General features: G+C 46.6%; 3 protein-coding genes across 3 annotated transcripts; all 3 read right to left on the minus strand.

Annotated features, from left to right (window-relative positions):
* Positions 1-2,430: 2,430 nt before the first annotated feature.
* On the minus strand, positions 2,431-5,442 carry zgc:113149 (uncharacterized protein LOC541363 homolog). The gene is made up of 7 exons (XM_068745614.1): positions 5,404-5,442; positions 4,340-4,577; positions 4,028-4,122; positions 3,795-3,951; positions 3,542-3,721; positions 3,308-3,352; positions 2,431-3,215 (listed from the first exon to the last, which is right to left on the minus strand). The coding sequence occupies exons 2-7, from the start codon at positions 4,494-4,496 to the stop codon at positions 2,530-2,532; spliced, it is 1,320 nt and encodes a 439-aa protein (XP_068601715.1). The 5' UTR covers positions 4,497-4,577; positions 5,404-5,442; the 3' UTR covers positions 2,431-2,529.
* A 614-nt stretch (positions 5,443-6,056) lies between these two features.
* Positions 6,057-11,404, minus strand: zgc:101731 (SNARE_SNAP25N and SNARE_SNAP23C domain-containing protein). The gene is made up of 7 exons (XM_068745296.1): positions 11,333-11,404; positions 10,734-10,775; positions 10,428-10,476; positions 8,568-8,685; positions 7,369-7,515; positions 7,092-7,236; positions 6,057-6,590 (listed from the first exon to the last, which is right to left on the minus strand). Exons 1-7 carry the CDS (start codon positions 11,402-11,404, stop codon positions 6,525-6,527), a joined length of 639 nt encoding a protein of 212 aa, XP_068601397.1. The 3' UTR covers positions 6,057-6,524.
* Positions 11,405-13,261: 1,857 nt separating this feature from the next.
* On the minus strand, positions 13,262-18,114 carry capns1b (calpain, small subunit 1 b). Its single transcript, XM_068745265.1, has 11 exons — positions 18,038-18,114; positions 17,217-17,290; positions 17,092-17,128; positions 16,870-16,962; positions 15,429-15,486; positions 15,274-15,338; positions 14,949-15,017; positions 14,742-14,820; positions 14,543-14,659; positions 14,147-14,205; positions 13,262-13,636 (listed from the first exon to the last, which is right to left on the minus strand). The coding sequence occupies exons 2-11, from the start codon at positions 17,255-17,257 to the stop codon at positions 13,610-13,612; spliced, it is 645 nt and encodes a 214-aa protein (XP_068601366.1). The 5' UTR covers positions 17,258-17,290; positions 18,038-18,114; the 3' UTR covers positions 13,262-13,609.
* Positions 18,115-18,654: the final 540 nt, after the last annotated feature.

Below are 18,654 nucleotides of genomic sequence, written 5' to 3' on the forward strand. Positions count from 1 at the left end.
TTTTTCTTTTATCCATCACTTCCTTTTCGTTCCTCAGAAAACCGATCAGCCTTCAAAGAGTCATCGAGACGTGCCGCCGGCGGTTCGGCTCCTCGTTTCGGTTCGGTCTCGCGCCTTTCAGGGAACTGAAAGTGTGTTTTAGTGAATACCGGCTACACTAATCATGATATAAACGTGATTCCAGATGCTAAAAGTTTGTTTTCGTGGTTAAGGAATATAAAATATAGATCAAATAAATGTAGGACAATAGTTTTGGTGTACAAAACTAATAAGGGGGGGTGCTCTCTGAGTGCTTTTCTAGTTTTTACTTTTATCATTCGTCCCAGTGTCTTTGTCTCTTCTGGATAACAGAATCTCATAATTCTGATTACTTTGAAAGTTAAGTCATTCGGAAACTCTAAAGAAAAATCGTTTAGAAGGATTTTTTTTAAATCTTTTTGTGAGTGGTGGGGGTTGCGACCGTTCGTCAGTAGGGGGCGCTGCTGTTCCGTAGACAGAGAATATCTCCCGAAACGGCCCCAAAACGTTTGTGTTTAATCAATAACATGAAAAAGATCGTGATATTGATGAAGTTTATTCTCACTGTGCATTCATTCAAACTACTTTCGAGATTCGAGTTTGTTTGTTTGTGTTTACATCCGGGTTGAGCGACGTCGGGAACGTGACAGTTGTGTTTGTGGGGGGCGGGGCTAAGGGCTATCTAAAATGAATGTCGATGAAGAGGAAACCCTAAAACAGTCATGGGGGGGGGGGACATTTATTAAATTTAACTGTGTCTTTGATAAAGAGGCCACTTTATGGGTTTTATTCGGTACATTTACTGTTAGCCAGTTTAAAATCTAACTCTCCGGTCTGACCGTCATAAAAATGATGTTATATTTTACTTTAAACGCATTTACGACGGATGTGTTTGTCGGACATGGCAACCCCGCCACGGATATCCGGCTGCTCCTCGGGCGCCTAAATTAAAGGTTCGAGTGTTGAAGACGAATAAAAACAATGTGATTAAAAGAAAATGCAAGAAGTTCAAGGGAAAAAATTCCCTTTTATAAATCGATCCCTCGAAGAAAAGGGGTGGAGTTTGGACCTGAAAGCTAATCCCGGAAGACGTGCTAGCAGCTGGCGTTAGCTTCTGAAGCTAATGCCGGAAGACGTGCTAGCAGCTGGCGTTAGCTTCGCTGGATGTAAGTAATCGATTTGATTGCTTTCTGTGTTTTCACCGAGTGTTCCTTGTCAATAGTCACGGATCGATCCCCTTTTTCTTCTGTGTTACAATCATTACTTCCAAATCACGCATATTAATGTGCAGCAAAAGTAGACGCAGTTTTGTCATATCATTGCGCTTAAAGCAGCAGTCTCCTGATAGGCCGGCCGTCATCACGTGACTCTAGAACCAGGAAACCAGTTCTCCACTGTTTTATTGAAAGACATTGCTTGTCAATGTTACAAAACATTAAACACAAAACCATTACGCTTGCCAGGGGGAGGAAAAATTAAATACATAAATAAGAAAAATAAAACACACGTTCAGCTCAGTATATCAATTTAAAATGTTTTTACTGCTTTGCTGTTATTACAGGGATCAATACTTTTTAAATATATATACAGTATATGTGTCCTTGCGGAATACATAAAAATAAAGGTTATTTTTTCACAAAGGTAATTATATACATATTTTCTGAAGACATTAAGCCGTTTGTAAAAAATAAATGTTTATAATATATTTTATAATTATTATACAAATTGGTCATTATAAATTTCCGGGAAATTTCGAGCACCTCCAAAACAGATGCGTCGCAGTTTGTGGTTGTAAACCACAAAGCGAGCGACGTAGCTACAAGTCCTTCTGGAATTCAGTTTGAAGAAATGATTTGCTTTTGTTTTATTAGTGAAAAACATCTTGCAGGGAAAAGTCCAAACTTGAGTCCAATTTATTATTTCCTTTGATATCTATAAATGTGAGGTTTTGTACAGTTTTCACTTTTAGAGATTGGATTGCTTTGTTGTTGTTCCACTCTGTATCTTTTATCTTTGGACAGGAACATGAGTTATTGTAGGAAGGACCGTTGCATTAAATTTGTACTCCACTGGAGATGGCCTTTAAGACCACGGCAAATTCAGCAGGCTGAAAATGTATAAATGGACCAAAGGTCATCCAGACCAGGTCACGTTTGGAGCGCTGACAACCGGGAACGCCACAGTATGCCGGCATTCCCGTGCGCCTGGTTTTACCTTTTGTTGCGACGCAGCGTGACTGAATTAAGAATTAGATAATCTAATCCAAATTAAATCAATCATATTTATGAAACTTAGTTGGAGGCCTTCAGGGCCTGCGGGACTATTGAGTATCACAGATGGTTTTTCCTCACACAGAAATCAGCCTGTTCAGCTTCATGGAGAATAAGAAAATAATAATTAGCAGACATCCTCTGTAATAATAAAATCTTTATTTATCATTTGTTACAGCAGTCAGTCAGACAACATCCAAAATATTAACACGGAAACAAAGTGAAGATTTCAGAAAGCATCTCAAACACTTCCACGTCCAGGAATGAAATGCGACTGGCTGCCGTTGGATTTGTCCCTCAGCATGGTCAGAGCGGTGTTGGAGAAGTCCCTCAGGATGTCCACCGTCTCCCTCTGCAGGAGGAGCGACTCCTGCACGGACTCCTGCTGGCTCTCCACCAGCAGCTGGACGGACTGAGCCAGCGCCTCCAGGGAGTGAGACACGGAGGTGAGGAGCGCCCTGCTGGCCCGCTGCTGCAGGAGGCTCTGGGAGGCCATCTGGGCCACCTGGTCACGGGAGGAGGCGCCAGCAGGGAGGGGGTCCGACAGGTTTGGGCCCGAGGTGGGGGGCCGCGCGAGGGGGAGGCCGCGCGAGGAGACAGAAGAGGAAGGAGCAGCAGAGGGATAGGGAGGTGCAGGCTGGGAGTCGTTGGCTTTAGAGGAGGAGGAGGAGGAGACGGGAGGGAGAGACGAGGCGGTCCCATTTGAGAATGGAGGAGGCGCAGCGGAGGAGGAGGAAGCGTCGAAATCGGACGTTGAAGGGAATACAGGCGAGGAGGAGGGTCCAGAAGGAGATCTGGAGGAGGTGTGGTTCTGGCTGTTCCGGGAGTAGGTGTGGACCGGTTTCATCCTCGGCAGGACGCCGTCGGGGGAGGTGGAGGTGGAGGTGGGCGGGGGCAAGGAGTCGTCCTCACAGTCCACGGTCCGTTCTGCAGGGAGGAGGGAGGAGGGAGGAGACGCGAGCGTTACGCTCCTCACAGGAGGTGCTGAAGCTGCTCCGGTTCACGTTGAACCTTCTTACCTCCGTCTTCCAGGTCAAGGTCCGACGAGGAGTTAAAGGGATCTCCTGCAAAACAACGTCACGTCACCATGGAAACAAACAAACTTCCACAATAAAAGCACAGAGACTCAATGTGGCGTCGGAAATCGTTTCCGTTAATCTGAGATCAATAAAGATAAACTCTTCCTGCTCTGGAAAACAAACGTTGAGGAATCCGTCTCCGGCGCTTTTGTCGGGAGGCCGCCTCCCACTTACCAGAAAGCTCTTTCTCTGGCGAGGAGAGAGGAGAGATCTCGTAGGACACTCCTCCTCCTCCTCCAGGGTAGGCGGGGTCCTTCGAGTCGAGGGAGGAGGAAGGATTCGCCGCCGCCGGGCCTTGAACGTGGAGTTTGGACGACTCGCCGGCGTCGCCAGACTCCCGATCGCTGTCGCCATCTGAGAAATAATGAAAACGGCTGTTCCAGAAATGTCTTATGACGCAGGCAGCGCCTCCCTCTCGCCTCCTCACCTCCTCCGGGACTCATCTTCAGGATCTTGTGGACCGCCCACTCCACGGGGCCCAGGCCCTTCTTCCTCACGGTGCAGCCGTTGGGCCCCCGCAGGGCGACGACGTGCCGCTTCCCGTCGCATTTGAGGTCCGCCCACTTCTTCATGATCTGGCGCACCTGAGAGGGAAAACGAGAGCGTGCGTCAGAAGGTCGGACAGAAGCGCGTCGCGTCTTTAAGGTGGGCGGGGCGGACCTCTCGGCGGTTCTCCCCCAGCCCGTTGATCTGATTGGTGATCTCCGCCCAGGTCTGCTTCTTGGCTTCGGCGGAAACACCTTTGTTGAACTTTCCTGTTGGTGATGAGGTCATCAGAGGTCATCAGAGGTCACGGGTAACGTTTAAACCGCGATGGATAAAAATCCAAACAAAGCATTTTGATTCGCTAATGCTCTAAATCTCCTTTCCATGGCAACAGTAACCGAGGCTCATTAGTGCAACAGCGTTTAAATCTGCCTCTCCAAATACATTTGGGGACGATTAAATCAGAGAGTCAGAACCAGAACTCACTGAGGATGACTCTCCTGTTCTTCTTCACCGCCTCCAGCAGCGTCGTCACCTCCGTGAAGGAGAACCTCAGTTTAGCTTTCACCGCTCCCTTTACGCCTCCTGCCCTCAAGTCCTCATCATCATCACGGCAAGACGAAGCTCCACCTCCTCCGCTCATCGTCGTTGGAAGAGTCCAATTTCCCCTCCCAGGGCCCGTCGGGAAAGGGGACGCAGGGGGAGACGAGGGAGCAGAGGGGGACTGAGGAGAGGAGAGGAGGAGAGACTAAGTTAATCACGACTTCCGTCGCGCACGACGTAGCGGCACGGCTGAAGCAGAACGTCCGGAACAGTCCTGATATTTGAAGCCATCAGTTTTTATGAGCGTAAATCAGAACATGTTTTCTTTTGTGTCTCTTCACTGCCCCCCTCTGGTCGGAAAAATAAAAATCACTTGTACCAAGAAGCTTTTTTATAATACTTCATAAAATAACCTGAGATATTCCATAATTACAATTATTTATGACCATTTTAAAATAAGAATTCATAAAATCCCATTTATTTCTCATATCTGATATGACTCTGTTCGGCTTGTTTCCGGTTTTACTAATAAAGTTTTGTTCTAACGTCACACAAAGTTGCCGGAACGTCCTCTGAAACGGTTCAGCCTGTGACCACGTGACCGCGTCTGGACCAATCGGCTGCGATCTTCTCGCGTCTTTGTTGAGCTCGCGCCTGCCTCCTTCCCACCGGAGGCTCGCGCACACCGAGCGGTTCGCCGAGTCCGCCATCACTGTCAGCGACGCCGCGCCGAGGCACCGTTACGTTTAGCCTACAACACGCGACGTTCTGCATATTTCCGTATCGATATGCGAATATATCGATACGGAAATATTCGGAACAGCGGGCCGTGTCGTTGCGCTATATCCGTAGGACCGGGTCCTGGCTGTAACGATACGTTTCTCGTATTGCAGCTATTTACGTCGCGTTCGCTTCCTGTCTATGCTAATTCGGCCCGCGCGCAGCCCTTTTTCAATAATTAATTACGTATTTCGGATTTGTGAGTTGCGTAAACAGGCAGTGGTTACCAGAAAATGGCGTTCTTCTCCCTCCCCTCCTCCTGCGCGGTTCTCCCGAAAGTTCGGAACGACGAGAACGTCGCTACTGCGCAGACTCCGCAGCGCGAGACGAGCTTTTTTCTTACTCGCTTGCACGCGCAAGATTTTCTGCCCCCGCGCGCCCCCCATCTGCCCCAGACACAGTTTACACAAACAATCAATTTTCACGTAAATAAAACGCTAAAATCACGTCTTTTGCACAAGCACATATTTTGAGGAAAAGAAGATTAATCAATGAACCACTTCGTGACGGTGTACCTCAGATAGCTCCTCCCCCTCAAAGAACAGTAATTAGCCCAAGCCATACGCAATTGTTTTATTCCAACAAATATTGAATCGTAGCGATCAGCATATTCTCACATCAAACGATAAACAAGGTCTTTAGCTGCACCGTAAACGAGCGCGGAGATCAAACGCTTCGTAGGCCACGACACCGACATTTCTAGATCCAGTATCGCACACCACAGTGAACTGCGATCAATAATTATGTGTGAGGATTAGGAACCATCACGCTGATGATAGCTGCTGTTAAATGAGTTCTAACAGTGGAAGTGGAAGCCTTGATGAAAGCCCCTTAGAATGAGGGAATGAGATCAAAGAGGAAGCACCAAACTCATCGTCACCATTTTATTCTGACACAACAAAGACACGGAGAGAACAGGAGGAGCAGGTTCCACGTTTGTCCGCTTGGTGTCGCCAGAGTTCCTCCGTTGAGGACAAATGCGTGTTTTATTCCCCTGAACGATACCCGGCTGCGCCTGCAGAGGGCGCCATCACGCACGTGTCTCCCCTGTTAAGGTAGATTCAGGCGAGAAGAAGAGGGGGCGAGGCGCGTGTCTGATACACAGTGACTCGGCTCCGCGCTGGGGTCACAAAGGTCACCTTGAGGGCCGGGGTAAAATGCAAAGCGTCCTTGGTGTTGCAGTGACGTCACCACGGAAGCCGATCCCTGTGTCGGTCAAAAGCCCCGCCCTCCAGAAGACTACGATGATTAAGACACAACAAACTCGCAAACGTTTTCATAACGAGAACCCCAATTTAAAAAGCGTGCAAGCGCGAGAGACGGCGGCGTGGAAGTGCGCGCCTCCCTCCTATCGTTTCATAAGGTTGTTGGCTTTCTGATTGGCGGCGTTGATCCGGGACACGTTGAGAAGGGCCTGCAGAGAGAGACAGGAAGTGGTGTTAAGAATCTCGGGGTGGCAGGGGGTCGTCGACGTACGGCCTATGCCACCCGCCACTGTTCGACTTTACAAACGCACTCATCTGTTGTTTACGACATACCGGGAAGCGAGCGGGCAAATCGAGTGTACGACAGTTTCTGCGGTTTCACACGCGATTTCTACCGGGTAGGGAATCGAATCTTTCTACTCCGATATTTTCCGTATCATGACGCAGCATAATTTAGTAACGGTATTTTAACACAGGGCCGACTTACAACCAAGTCGACATACGACAAAACCCTCGGAAACAATTGCTGAGAGTTACACGATGAGGTTCAGCAGGGCCCTATTTTGGGACAACTCATTTTTGTTTTTATCAAACTGTTGAAAGCGTTTCCCCAACCTGATACGCAGTCGAGGCAGCATTAATGATGGTATTCGCAGTACTAGTACCCGAACCCGCCTCTGTTGGCTTCCTGGGCCGTCCCGTAGTCGTACCTTTCCCCGGGTCCGGTCGATCTGGTCGTTCTGCGTGTCGATCTCGTTCCTAATGTCCACCGCCATGCTCTTCAGATTCCCGACGATGCTGCCCACGTGAGCCAGGTTCTCCTCCATCTCGTCCTCTCGAGCATCGCGGGTCACCCTGAGGCGGAGCGGAACAGTGTGTGTGTGTGTGCGTGCGCGTGTTTACCCAGCTGCCTCTCTGGTAGCATTCATTGTCTTTCTTTTCAAAGGATGAGCAAACAGAACATTCTCATCGTCTCTTCTTCTCTACCTCCTGATGTACGCGCCACTCATGATCATGACGTCCCGCTCGTCCACAACGCGGGACGACGGCGGCTGATTGGAAACCACGCCGTCCTGAGCGGAGGCTCCTCCCCAAACCGCCTTGTACGGCCCGCTCTCCTCGAAGGCCTTCAGTCTGGGGGGGGGGGGCGAGAAGGTGGCCTTAATTTAAAGTGAGTCCAACCTGTTAAAGGAACAGTTCACCAAATCACGATCGACGACATGTTGGGAAGCAAGCGGCGCCGAAAGCTACGGCAACCAATGAAACGTCTGCAAAGCGTTTTGTTTTTCTACAGGATCCAATCAAACGAAAGGAGCGTGATGATGATGATGATGACGAATAACGGACAGATGTGTTCTGTGATGGTTTTATACTTAACTCAGAGTCATTTACATCACCCCCCCACCCCCACCTACTTATCACAGGTGCAGAGGCCACAGCACTTGCCCAGGTCGGTCAGGTTTTTCTCCGCCTCCTTCATATCAGAGTTGATCTGATCCAAACACTCCTCTGTACGCTCCAACTGCTCTATGAGAGGAGGAGGAGGAGGAGCAAACACGGAGGGGAGGGGCAGAAGGGATGAAGCGGCAAAGAGGAGGTGATGGAGGTGAGAGGGTGATGGCGGAGAGGTGAAGAGGATGGTGGGCGGGACAGAAAACAAATCCAGGGAAGGAAAAAAAAATGAACGCCGATTTCCCAAAAGCCTCCTCGGCTGAACCGAAAAGGAGCCGCCAGCAGCTAAATCCCACAAACACAAGAAACGAAAGAATAACTGGGCTGAAGCGCGGACAGCGGCACGCCGCCTCAGTGCCCAGCTCCATGACTCCTCCCCCAGGCTTCGGTGGGGGGCTGGGGGGCTCTCGTGGAAGATTGGACTTTTGTCCAAGCCGTTTTAGGATTCAGATACTAGTTAGTTGTATCACAGAGCGCTAACTCTGAGTTGTAGCACACCTTTAATTGCCCGTTTAAACCCCACGCCTGCAACATTTTTAAGGCTGCACCTGTAGATGAGTCCAGGTCTTGTTGACTCACCTGTGGAGCTCCCAAACCCTTTCCAGAATAAAGAAAGGCATTATTTTTGCTAATTAAACATTGAATTTGAAGCTCATTTAATGGAACTGGGCACTGCAGTGGCATTCTACGGCCACCGGTGGGGTAAAGGTGCGGTTCCTGGAGGCCGGACGTACTTCCTGATTGGCCAGATACACAGACCGCAGCACTGAGCCATGTCTGTCAGGTTCTTCTCTGCCTCCCTCATGTCCCTGTTGATGGAGTCCATCCCTCCTTCGATTCGCTCCAACTGCTCTGTTAGGAACAGGAGGGGTATCAATCTATCTATCTATCTATCTATCAATCTATCTATCTACCATCTATCTATCAATCTATCTACCATCTATCAATCTATCTATCTACCATCTATCTATCTATCTATCAATCTATCTATCTACCATCTATCTATCTATCTATCAATCTATCTATCTATCATCTATCTATCTACCATCTATCTATCTATCATCTATCTACCATCTATCTATCTATCATCAATCTATCTACCATCTATCCATCTATCATCTATCTATCAATCTATCTACCATCTATCTATCAATCTATCTATCAATCTATCTATCATCTATCTATCTACCATCTATCTATCAATCTGTCTATCATCTATCTATCTACCATCTATCTATCTATCATCTATCTACCATCTATCTATCTATCATCAATCTATCTACCATCTATCCATCTATCATCTATCTATCAATCTATCTACCATCTATCTATCTATCTATCTATCTACCATCTATCTATCTATCTATCATCTATCTATCAATCAATCAATCTATCTATCTATCTATCTATCTACCATCTATCTATCATCTATCTATCATCTATCTATCTACCATCTATCTACCATCTATCTATCTATCATCTATCTACCATCTATCTATCAATCTATCTACCATCTATCTATCTATCATCAATCTATCTACCATCTATCCATCTATCATCTATCTACCATCTATCTATCTATCATCAATCTATCTACCATCTATCTATCTATCATCTATCTACCATCTATCTATCAATCTATCTACCATCTATCTATCTATCATCAATCTATCTACCATCTATCTATCTATCTACCAATCTATCTACCATCTATCTATCTATCTACCATCTATCTATCTATCCATCAATCAATCTATCTATCTATCTATCATCTATCTACCATCTATCTATCATCTATCTATCAATCTATCTATCTATCATCTATCTACCATCTATCTATCATCTATCTATCAATCTATCTATCTATCATCTATCTATCAATCTATCTATTTATCATCTATCTATCATCTATCTATCTATCGATCTACCTATCATCTATCCATCTACCTATCTATTATTTATCTATCTATCATCTATCTACCATCTATCTATCAATCTATCTATCATCTATCTATCTACCATCTATCTATCAATCTATCTATCAATCAATCTATCTCTCGATCTACCATCTATCTATCATCTATCTATCATCTATCTATCTATCGATCTACCATCTATCTACGTATCATATATCTATATATCTATCTATCAATCTATCATCTATCTACCTATCTATTATTTATCTATCTATTATTTATCTATCTATCATTTATCTATCTACCTATCTATCTATCTATCTATCTATCTATCTATCTACCTACACCACAAACAAGCATGAAACCCCAAGATGGGGTCTACATTTGAGAAGATGACTTCACGTTAGCCTCTAAGCTAAATGCGTTAGCGTGCATCGAGTCTAAAGACCCGTGTCACAGAGAGGCAGAGTTCTCATTGGACGCTCATCGTTTTCTCACATCGATTTGAGGTCCTGGGGATTCTGTGATTCCACCATATGAGCCGTTTGGAGTCATTTTGCTGTTGAACGAGTCCTGATTTAGTTTAGTTTGGAAAAAGACACAACCTTGAAAGGATTCTTCATCTCCAGAGCGATCCTGAAATATCACGGCGTTCTCTCCGGGGAGACGTCTGATTACCTCCTTGTTCGTCCAGCATGACCAGCGCTCTGATCCCAGCGTCTTTACTCTGGAGGAGAGGACGGAGCACATGAAACACTCAGGTGTGTGACATCACCGGTGACCACGCCCTCTCTCTCTCTCTCTCTCACACACACTTTTATTTGTGATCTATTCCTTCCCAGCAGCTCAAAGTGAATCACTTCTCCAATCATCCATCCTGTTTAAACGGTGAAACGTTATTTCCTGTCATGGACGCTAATGATGCTAATGATGCTAATGAAGATGAAGGTAAGTGTGTGTGTGTGTGTGTGTGTGTGTGTGTACCTCCTCCACCAGCTGCACCATCCTCCTTGTGCTATCCAAGGACTGAAATGCACAAAAAAAACATTTAAAAAAATCAATAATACTCAATTAATATAACATTGATGATCTATTGATTTTAAGCAACTTCCTATTTTTGACCTTTGACCCCCCCCCCCCGAGCTTTACCACCACAGTGTGTGTGTGTCTGTGTGAGCTCAATGAGCTCATCTGTGCCTCGTGTTTCTCTGCCAGGAGATCAGGTGTCTCCATGGCAACCAGGTGAGCCAGGTGTCCGTGAGGGAAGATTCCCCTCGGGCGGAGCTCCGCCCACCTTCAGCCTGTCATCATGTTATTCGGTTTTTTTAAGAAATGGATGAATGAAAGCAACAAATGTTGGGAAAGGGTTATCACGGAAGGATCAATGAGGTCGGAAAACAACGAGGCCGGTTCTGATCTGATTAACCGCTGCCAGCTCATCGGGCTCCTCCCACCGGGGACGTCTAACGAGGACGTTGAAGTGATTAAAGTCTGGGAGCGAGAAGATTTATGTCCAAAGACAGAGACGCTGCGAGAAAAACGGAATCTTTGGGAGGAGGAGGAGGAGGAGGAGGAGGGCTCACCTCCTCTGTGACCCGATGCGCTCTCCTCTGCAGCTCCTCCTGCTCCGTCAGTACGGGCGTGTCCGACGCCATGGCGGCCGTGTGCGTGTTCAGTCCCAGGTGTCCAGAACGAGGCGTGTCATCAGGTGGGTTGGGCGCCCGGAGAACAGAGACAGACGAGGAGTCGGACGTCTTCATGTGATGAGGCAGATTATTGATCCCGTTTCCTCCCTCGTGATGTAGAATAGAATCCTTTGTCGTCACCAACGTTCAGCACAAGAGGAAGACAAACACGTAAATCACAGAGTAATTGAAGGCAGCAATTTCATAGAGCAAATATGTGCAGGTGCAGCAACAAGATGCAAACAGCTGATAATAGAATGGGGGGGCGGGGGGGTTATTGCACATAATAGAGTGTGTGTGGGGAATTAAAATCAGTCTTTGGGCGGGACGATGGATTTAACAGCCTGATAGAAGAAGATGTAGTTCCAGAAGGGAGGGGGGGAGAACAGGGCATGTCCAGGGTGCGTGAGGCCTCTGCTGGGGGGGGGGGGGGCAGTTATCTTCTCTGCTGTCAGTCTGTTTGATCATCATTAAATATATTACGGCAAATGAAGATTTAAATGCACCAGGAAATGATAGAATTGAGCTGATCTCCTCCTTTGTGGCCTTTAATGTGAGCAAAACACCTAAAATCTGACCAAAACAAACTTAAATACGTCCAAATGTCTTCAAATATGACGGAAACCCCTTAAAAGGACCAGACACGTTAAATATAACTTTACGCGTTACCAAAGTAAAAGCCTGGGACGGCAGAAAATCAATATACCGTCAATATTGAGCGAGAAAACTTGAGTTTCTGCCCCAAACTGAGACTTCGGTTTGTGCAACCAGTCCCACACGCACACGCACACGCACACGCACACGCGCACGCACACACACACACACACACGCGCACGCACACACACACACGCACACGCACGCACACTAATCACCTCCCGCTGGAATAAAGGAGATGAACAAACTGTCCTGTTAACTTATTATCATTGCAGTTCACTTCCACTGCTCCTTGTTTACTTGGTAAACACAGCGTCATCAGATGACGTCATCTTAAAGTGACCGCACCTTGAAAACCAGGTAAATAAATCGCATCTGTTGAAATGACAACCATCGAGCAGAGAAGACCTTCAGTCCACTGGAAACAATCCGCATCTCATTAGCATCGCTAATTACATCACGCACACCGGGATGACGTCACCATGACGTCACTTAACACCTGAGTTCTCAACCCGGAAACCATCTCGGCTATAATGATATTTATTGATCGATCAGCTGGGAGTGACCACAACATAAACTGTTTTAAATGAATGAGTTGTTTTTAATTCCGACGTCTCAGCTGGAGCTATTTATCTAATCCGATCAAATGAAAGGTGAGTGGGCGGAGCTTGTTCCTGGGTTTATTTAAGCAACAATCTCTCCTACCTTTCATCGGCTCGTCTTCGGAGTCTCTCGGAGTCCCTCGGAGTTCTCGCTCAGATTTGAACCATCAGCTGTTCGCATGGAGACCTGTTGTTCCTCCTCCCTCGCATCTCCGCTCTGCCCCGCCCCTCTCCCCCACACCGGCCCCGCCCCCGCCCCCGCCCCCGCCCCGCCCAGCATCGAGCGCACAACACAGGAAACCAACGCAAAACGGAAGTCCGTTCATTTAGCGGGTTAGAATTGTCTTATTTAAAGTTAAAGGTTTATAAAAGATGTGAATTCAAACATTAAACAATAACAGTGCCGAGTCAGCGATAATTCAATTAGCTATAAACAGGGAGACTAAATTTAAACACCCCTTAAAAACATTTATAAACTGGTGTGTTTTTTTCATTCGTTTCCATCTTCAGCTTTTTTTATTTGTAAAATGTAATATAATAAAAAAGGAGACAACACAAACATCATTTCCTTTGTTACGTCAGTTTATTCTCTTAAAGCTTCAGATTACATTTCGTAAACATTTTTAGCTTAGTAAGCAAAAGCCTTTCAACATTTGCCCTGAAGCAGGAGGAACCTAGGAATCTGTATGAATGTGAGGATATAGCGCCACCGCCTGGCAGCGACGGGAGAGTGCAACAGCAGCCGGATTCCTTTCCTTCGTCTTCAGCTTTAGACTCTTATTCCCATTTTGGTCCTGAACCCGATGGAGACGGTGGAGTTCCCAACATTATTGCACATCCATAAGGCACACACACACACACACAAGAAGAATGAGAGAGGGGGGGGGGGGAAGAGGAGAAGACGTTTCCCTCCTTCGCTTCAGGAATACATCGTCAGCTGGAGCCACTGGGAGAGAGAAAGAGACAAAGTCAGTCAGCATCGTTGCATCCAGATGCCTGCAGGCAGAACTCGGGGTTAAAAAACACCAGCAAACCTTACACAATCAATTGGTGCTTTTAATTTCTCGTCCCATAATATATTAATTAAAAGGATTTAGTATATGTGTGTGTTTCACATTCATTGGTTGGTTTGTTGGTCTTCCTGAATGATGATTGGATAAAATTACATGATGACATCATCACAAGATCCCCGTAGAAAACAACAACTTTTAAAATGTGATATTTACAATCAATAAAATGTCTTTTATACAATTTGTGGAAATGAATGCAAACTAATTAGATGCTTTTTACAGAAAAGAAAAAAAAAATAAGAATCAAAGATTGTGTTTTGAAAAAAATATTTTTGTTTCTTCCGACTCAAAAAAATGTCCAAAACTTTTCCAGGGGTCCTGGAGATGTTGTTGACGGGGACGGGGACGGGGACCCGGAGGATTAGAACCCACGGGTTTACGTTTACCTCCTTGATGTCCAGTTCAATGGAGCCGCTGTTGTCCTTATCCAGAGTCTTAAAGGCTCCTGCAGGAAACACATTAGAACCAAGAGATGTCAAAAAGATGCTTTCATGTCATTAAAATGTTAAAATATTTATGATGGGGATTTAAAAAATAAAACATTTAGGTCTCATCTAAACGTAAAATTAGAATCTATTATCGAGGTTGTGGTGGGATTCGTGTGATACGAGGGGTTTGGGTGTGGCTCGGTGTTTTAAAGATTATAAAGGCTAGTGTTAAAAAACTGCACGAAACCATTTTAACTAGTGACGCACACGAAAAACACAAAAGGATCTGTATAATCAACACACAATGGCAAAAATACAGAAATAAATACGTAAAGTGATTAATGAGACACTCACTGCACATGGCGTCCAGTCGCACCAGGCAGCCGACGAAGTTATCAAAGTCCATGTCGCTGTGCTCGTCGCTATAGCGACGGATGATCATCTTGTAGAGCTGGTCGTTGAGGGGGAAACCTGCACAGACGCTGTAGCTAATGCATGGTGACACACACACACACACGCGCACACACGCACACACACGCACACACACACACACCTGCATCCTTGAAGGCTCCTGGCAGCTCTCGAGCGCAGATCACACCAGAATTATCAGCATCATGTCTCAGATAGATGCCCTGGAGACAAATAAACAACACAAACACTCAGCGTTCGTCGCTATGGAGACCGCGCCTGCCGGCTGCCAGAGGGGATGGAACCCTCAACCCGGCCACGGCGCTGTCAAACGTGCGGAGGGCGGACCAACCTGCCATCTCTTGATGTTTTCCCAGAGATACTTGAACTCGTGGAAGCCCAGTTTGCCTGTGCTGTCACTCTGAAGGGGGTGGGGTCAAGGGTCAAAGGTCAAACAGACCGCAAAGCAGCAGCGGCGATCGTTTCAAGTGGGGGGGGGGGGGGGGCAGTAATAATAATCACATTTGCATGAGAGAAGCTAACTCGTAGGATGGGAGATTTGAAAGTCGCTAGTAGCTGCTAGCAGCTAATTTACAGAACCCCCACAGAACCTTCACCTCCTTCCTGTGAGGAGGAGGAGGAGAGAAGGCGCGGCGTTCGGTTCGCTGAAAGGATACGTCCATGACGGCCACCATGCTGCGGCACGACTCGATGCTGAAGCCGTCGGTTCTCAACGAATCATCTGTTCGGGTCAGGAATAATAAAAAATAAATAAATAAATAAAACCTCAAACAGTTCCGTCTCTGCATGAAAGGGTCCAAAGCAGACTCACGTTTACAGAGGATGTCGTTGAGGATTTTCATGAGCTCATTGGGGCTCACCTCCAGGTCCTGTTAGCGCACGCACATGCGCACGCACATGCACACACACGCACACACACACACACACACACACACACACACACACACGCACGCACGCACACACACTATTTCATTAGTGAAGAACTAAACTAAAACATATAAATAGTAATCACTAATGTAACACATTTTTAATCTGCAGGAAGATCTTTCCTTTCTTCTCACCAACTTCTTCAAGTTTTGTCCCTTTAAAAAGGTGAACAGGAAGTTTCTTCAGCAGCCAGAAAAGGCCCCGCCCCTATCAACCGCCTGGCCCCGCCCAGCTGGTTGCAGCCGGGTGGGCGGGGCTCCTGCTTTACTACAAACATCTGCATCCCTGTTGACTCAGAAAACCGACCCAGCGAGAGTCAGCGCCGGTCCAACCGGTGCCCACACCCCGGCGGTGAGTCACCGCTCAGCGAGGAATCCGTGCATCGGACACGCCCTGCTGCTCCCACGCGTTTGAGAGGGAGCGAGAAGCTATTCCACATCCAGCGAGTGTTTTTATCCTCAAAGTCCCAGAATGCAACAAAGAAATGAACAAACGGAGAATCAAAAGGCGTCGCTGCGTCTTTATAAAGAGACATCAGCCCGCAGCCGACCGAACGGCGCCGCTGGGCCCGTCCGCCGGACGCCGCCGCTGGGCCCGACGGGGAACCCGGAATTCACAGACTTTCTAACTCTCCTTTCATTTCTGTGCTTCGACAGGCGGCCGGCCCTGAAAGGAAACGCCCGTTTGATCTGTAGGGCCGGCATCGTTGAAATTATTCACGTTCCGCTGCTAACAGCTAAACGCTTAAACGCTGCACGTCAGAGCTAGCCGTGATTGGCTAGTGGCAAAAAGGCTCCAATAGCAATAAGTCAATTCTGATCTCAGCTAATTATCAATGCTTTACTTTAACTTTATCGCTGCTTTATTTTTGTATTAGTGCCGCTTTATTTTAGCATTATTGCTGCTTTATTTTAGCATAATTGTGACTTTATTTTAGTGTTATTTTAGCATTTAGGCTAAAAGGTAAAAAGCACGTCGGCGCTAAGAGAGAGCCTCGATGGAGAGATGAAACCGGAGCACGAAAGTTCCGCGACTGAAAACAAAAACCTGCTCGACCACAAAGCTCTGACAAAAGAAGGCGGAGTCTGGAATGCAGACAGGTGCGGCGAGCGATGAGGAGTCGGGTGACAAGCAGAAAGACAGTCTGCTTTGTAAGACGTTAACCTGCTGGGCAGCCAGGAGAGTAATCAGAGTATTAAAGAGTAATCAGACTCCACATCACAGCGACCCTGCACATCAGAAAATGTAAAAAAAAAAAAAAAACATGGCAGCCGCCCGACAGGAAGCAGGAAATGCTGACAGGAATAAAGAATAAATCCGCTCACCTCTCCGGACAGCTTCTGAAAAGCCTGCCGAAACCTCCTCTGCTCGTCATCCTCGTGGGCCTCGGCGAATTGAAGAGGCCGACGAGGCGCCGGCTGCAGAGAGAGCGGCCGTTAGGTCCGACTCGCACCCGGATTCAAACCCACGAAACCCGACCCACACGCTAGACTAACTCAGATCAGAATAGGTTTCGTCTGAATTAGATCCAGTTCCGCACCACTTACTGGATTTGATGGTAAGAAGTCATTGGGGTCGATATCGCTGGAGGAAGACACACAATCAGACAGTTAGCCTAGCTTAGCACGGTGGAAACGGCGGAACGTCAGAGAGGTTCTCCTGCCGTGCTCACCAAACCACTTTAATGAGGGAGGAGATGAAAGAGAAAACCATTTTGCCGCCGAAGTGACAAAGAGACAGGAAAACCTGAGGAACAAAGGCCGGGATTAGTTTCTGACACGAATAAAAGCGAGAGAAACGCTCTCAGGTTTAATACTCGGAATTAAGATCCGACATCCGGACACACTGAAGGGAAATAATTGCGATTAGTGATGGCTTCACTGACCAATCACAGCGTCTCAGACGGATGTCTGGCCTCCGACTATCAATAATCAATAGATTGACAACAAAATAAAGCGCTTTAATTATCACACTGATGAAAATATAGCGAGCAAGCAGGAAATAGCTGAATCTGGCTAATTTGACTAGTAGTAATAGTAGTTAATAATTTATTTTCATTGATTTGATTATTTTGAATACAACTCAACTTTATTTATAAAGTACTTTAAACAACCAAGATCTAAAACAAAGTGCTGTAAAGTAAATAATAATAATAAAATAAACGTTAAAAACATGGAGCGAACAACAAAGTCGTCAAGGCTTTGAAGTAAAGCCTGCGTGTGCGGCTAAGGTGTGGCGCCTCCCGGGATCAAACGCAGGAACGCGTCGAGTCCCAAACCCGCATCACGTCTTTATTAGCAGTATTTTTACCTCCTGGATAAACTGAAGTTAAATTTACCACAGGATTTAACTCAGGTAATGTTTCAGGTAATCGAGTTTCGGACAGAATAAACACGCGCGCGCGCACGCACGGACACGCACACACACACACACAGCTCTACACCGACATCACGTTTGAGAATAATGTTTATTTGAGGTTTTTGCGCGACTTACCGGGATTTGTGTTGCTGCCGACGGGAGACGAGCGAGGACGGGAGAGGTAGAGCCGCGCCGACAAACAGCGAGAGAGAGAGACGCAGCTATTTAGGCAGGAAGACACGCCCACAGGCAGAGTCCAGAAGAAACAGCGGAGTTCTGTGTCCACACACACACACACACACACACACACGCACACACGCACACACACGCACACACACCGAGGGGTGATCTCCAGGTCCTAAACTCCGCCGATTTACTGGTCGGAGAGGAAATTTAAATAAACGCCCTACAGGTATGGTGCGTTCAGGGTCCATCCACCATCCATTTCTCTGCATTTGATGACTGATTTCAAACTATTGTTTGATAAATCGTTATGGATGGATATTTTAATAAACACCCTATGACGTCACACCTCCCTCTGACCTACTTCCCAGAACCTCCTCTTATTATTATAACTTTTACCTGATATGAAACTATTAAATGATTCGCATGTCGTTTTGTAAATCCTTCTGATCTAAACAAAAGTGACGTTTTTTGAGCAAAAGGTGTGTCTGAAGGCTCAACCGGGTATTCAGGTGTCCCCACGATGTCATGTTCATGAAGGCAGCAGTGCCCTGATTGGCTGATTCTCA

This window comes from Brachionichthys hirsutus, chromosome 11, assembly GCF_040956055.1.
Source record: "Brachionichthys hirsutus isolate HB-005 chromosome 11, CSIRO-AGI_Bhir_v1, whole genome shotgun sequence".
Classification (NCBI taxonomy): Eukaryota; Metazoa; Chordata; class Actinopteri; order Lophiiformes; family Brachionichthyidae; genus Brachionichthys; species Brachionichthys hirsutus.

Excerpts from the sequence above, each read along its gene's own strand:
- zgc:101731 (XM_068745296.1), bottom strand. The coding sequence starts at position 11,404 with ATGGCGTCGGACACGCCCGTACTGACGGAGCAGGAGGAGCTGCAGAGG. Across the intron at positions 10,477-10,733 it reads TGGTGCAGCTGGTGGAGGAG|AGTAAAGACGCTGGGATCAG; the intron begins GTACACACACAC and ends CCTCTCCTCCAG. Across the intron at positions 8,686-10,427 it reads CATGCTGGACGAACAAGGAG|AGCAGTTGGAGCGAATCGAA; the intron begins GTAATCAGACGT and ends TGTTCCTAACAG.
- capns1b (XM_068745265.1), bottom strand. The coding sequence starts at position 17,257 with ATGGTTTTCTCTTTCATCTCCTCCCTCATTAAAGTGGTTTG. Across the intron at positions 16,963-17,091 it reads ACTTCTTACCATCAAATCCA|CCGGCGCCTCGTCGGCCTCT; the intron begins GTAAGTGGTGCG and ends CTCTCTCTGCAG. Across the intron at positions 15,487-16,869 it reads TTCAGAAGCTGTCCGGAGAG|GACCTGGAGGTGAGCCCCAA; the intron begins GTGAGCGGATTT and ends GTGCGCTAACAG.
- zgc:113149 (XM_068745614.1), bottom strand. The coding sequence starts at position 4,496 with ATGAGCGGAGGAGGTGGAGCTTCGTCTTGCCGTGATGATGATGAGGAC. Across the intron at positions 4,123-4,339 it reads GAACAGGAGAGTCATCCTCA|GAAAGTTCAACAAAGGTGTT; the intron begins GTGAGTTCTGGT and ends CATCACCAACAG. Across the intron at positions 3,353-3,541 it reads GCCAGAGAAAGAGCTTTCTG|GAGATCCCTTTAACTCCTCG; the intron begins GTAAGTGGGAGG and ends GTTGTTTTGCAG.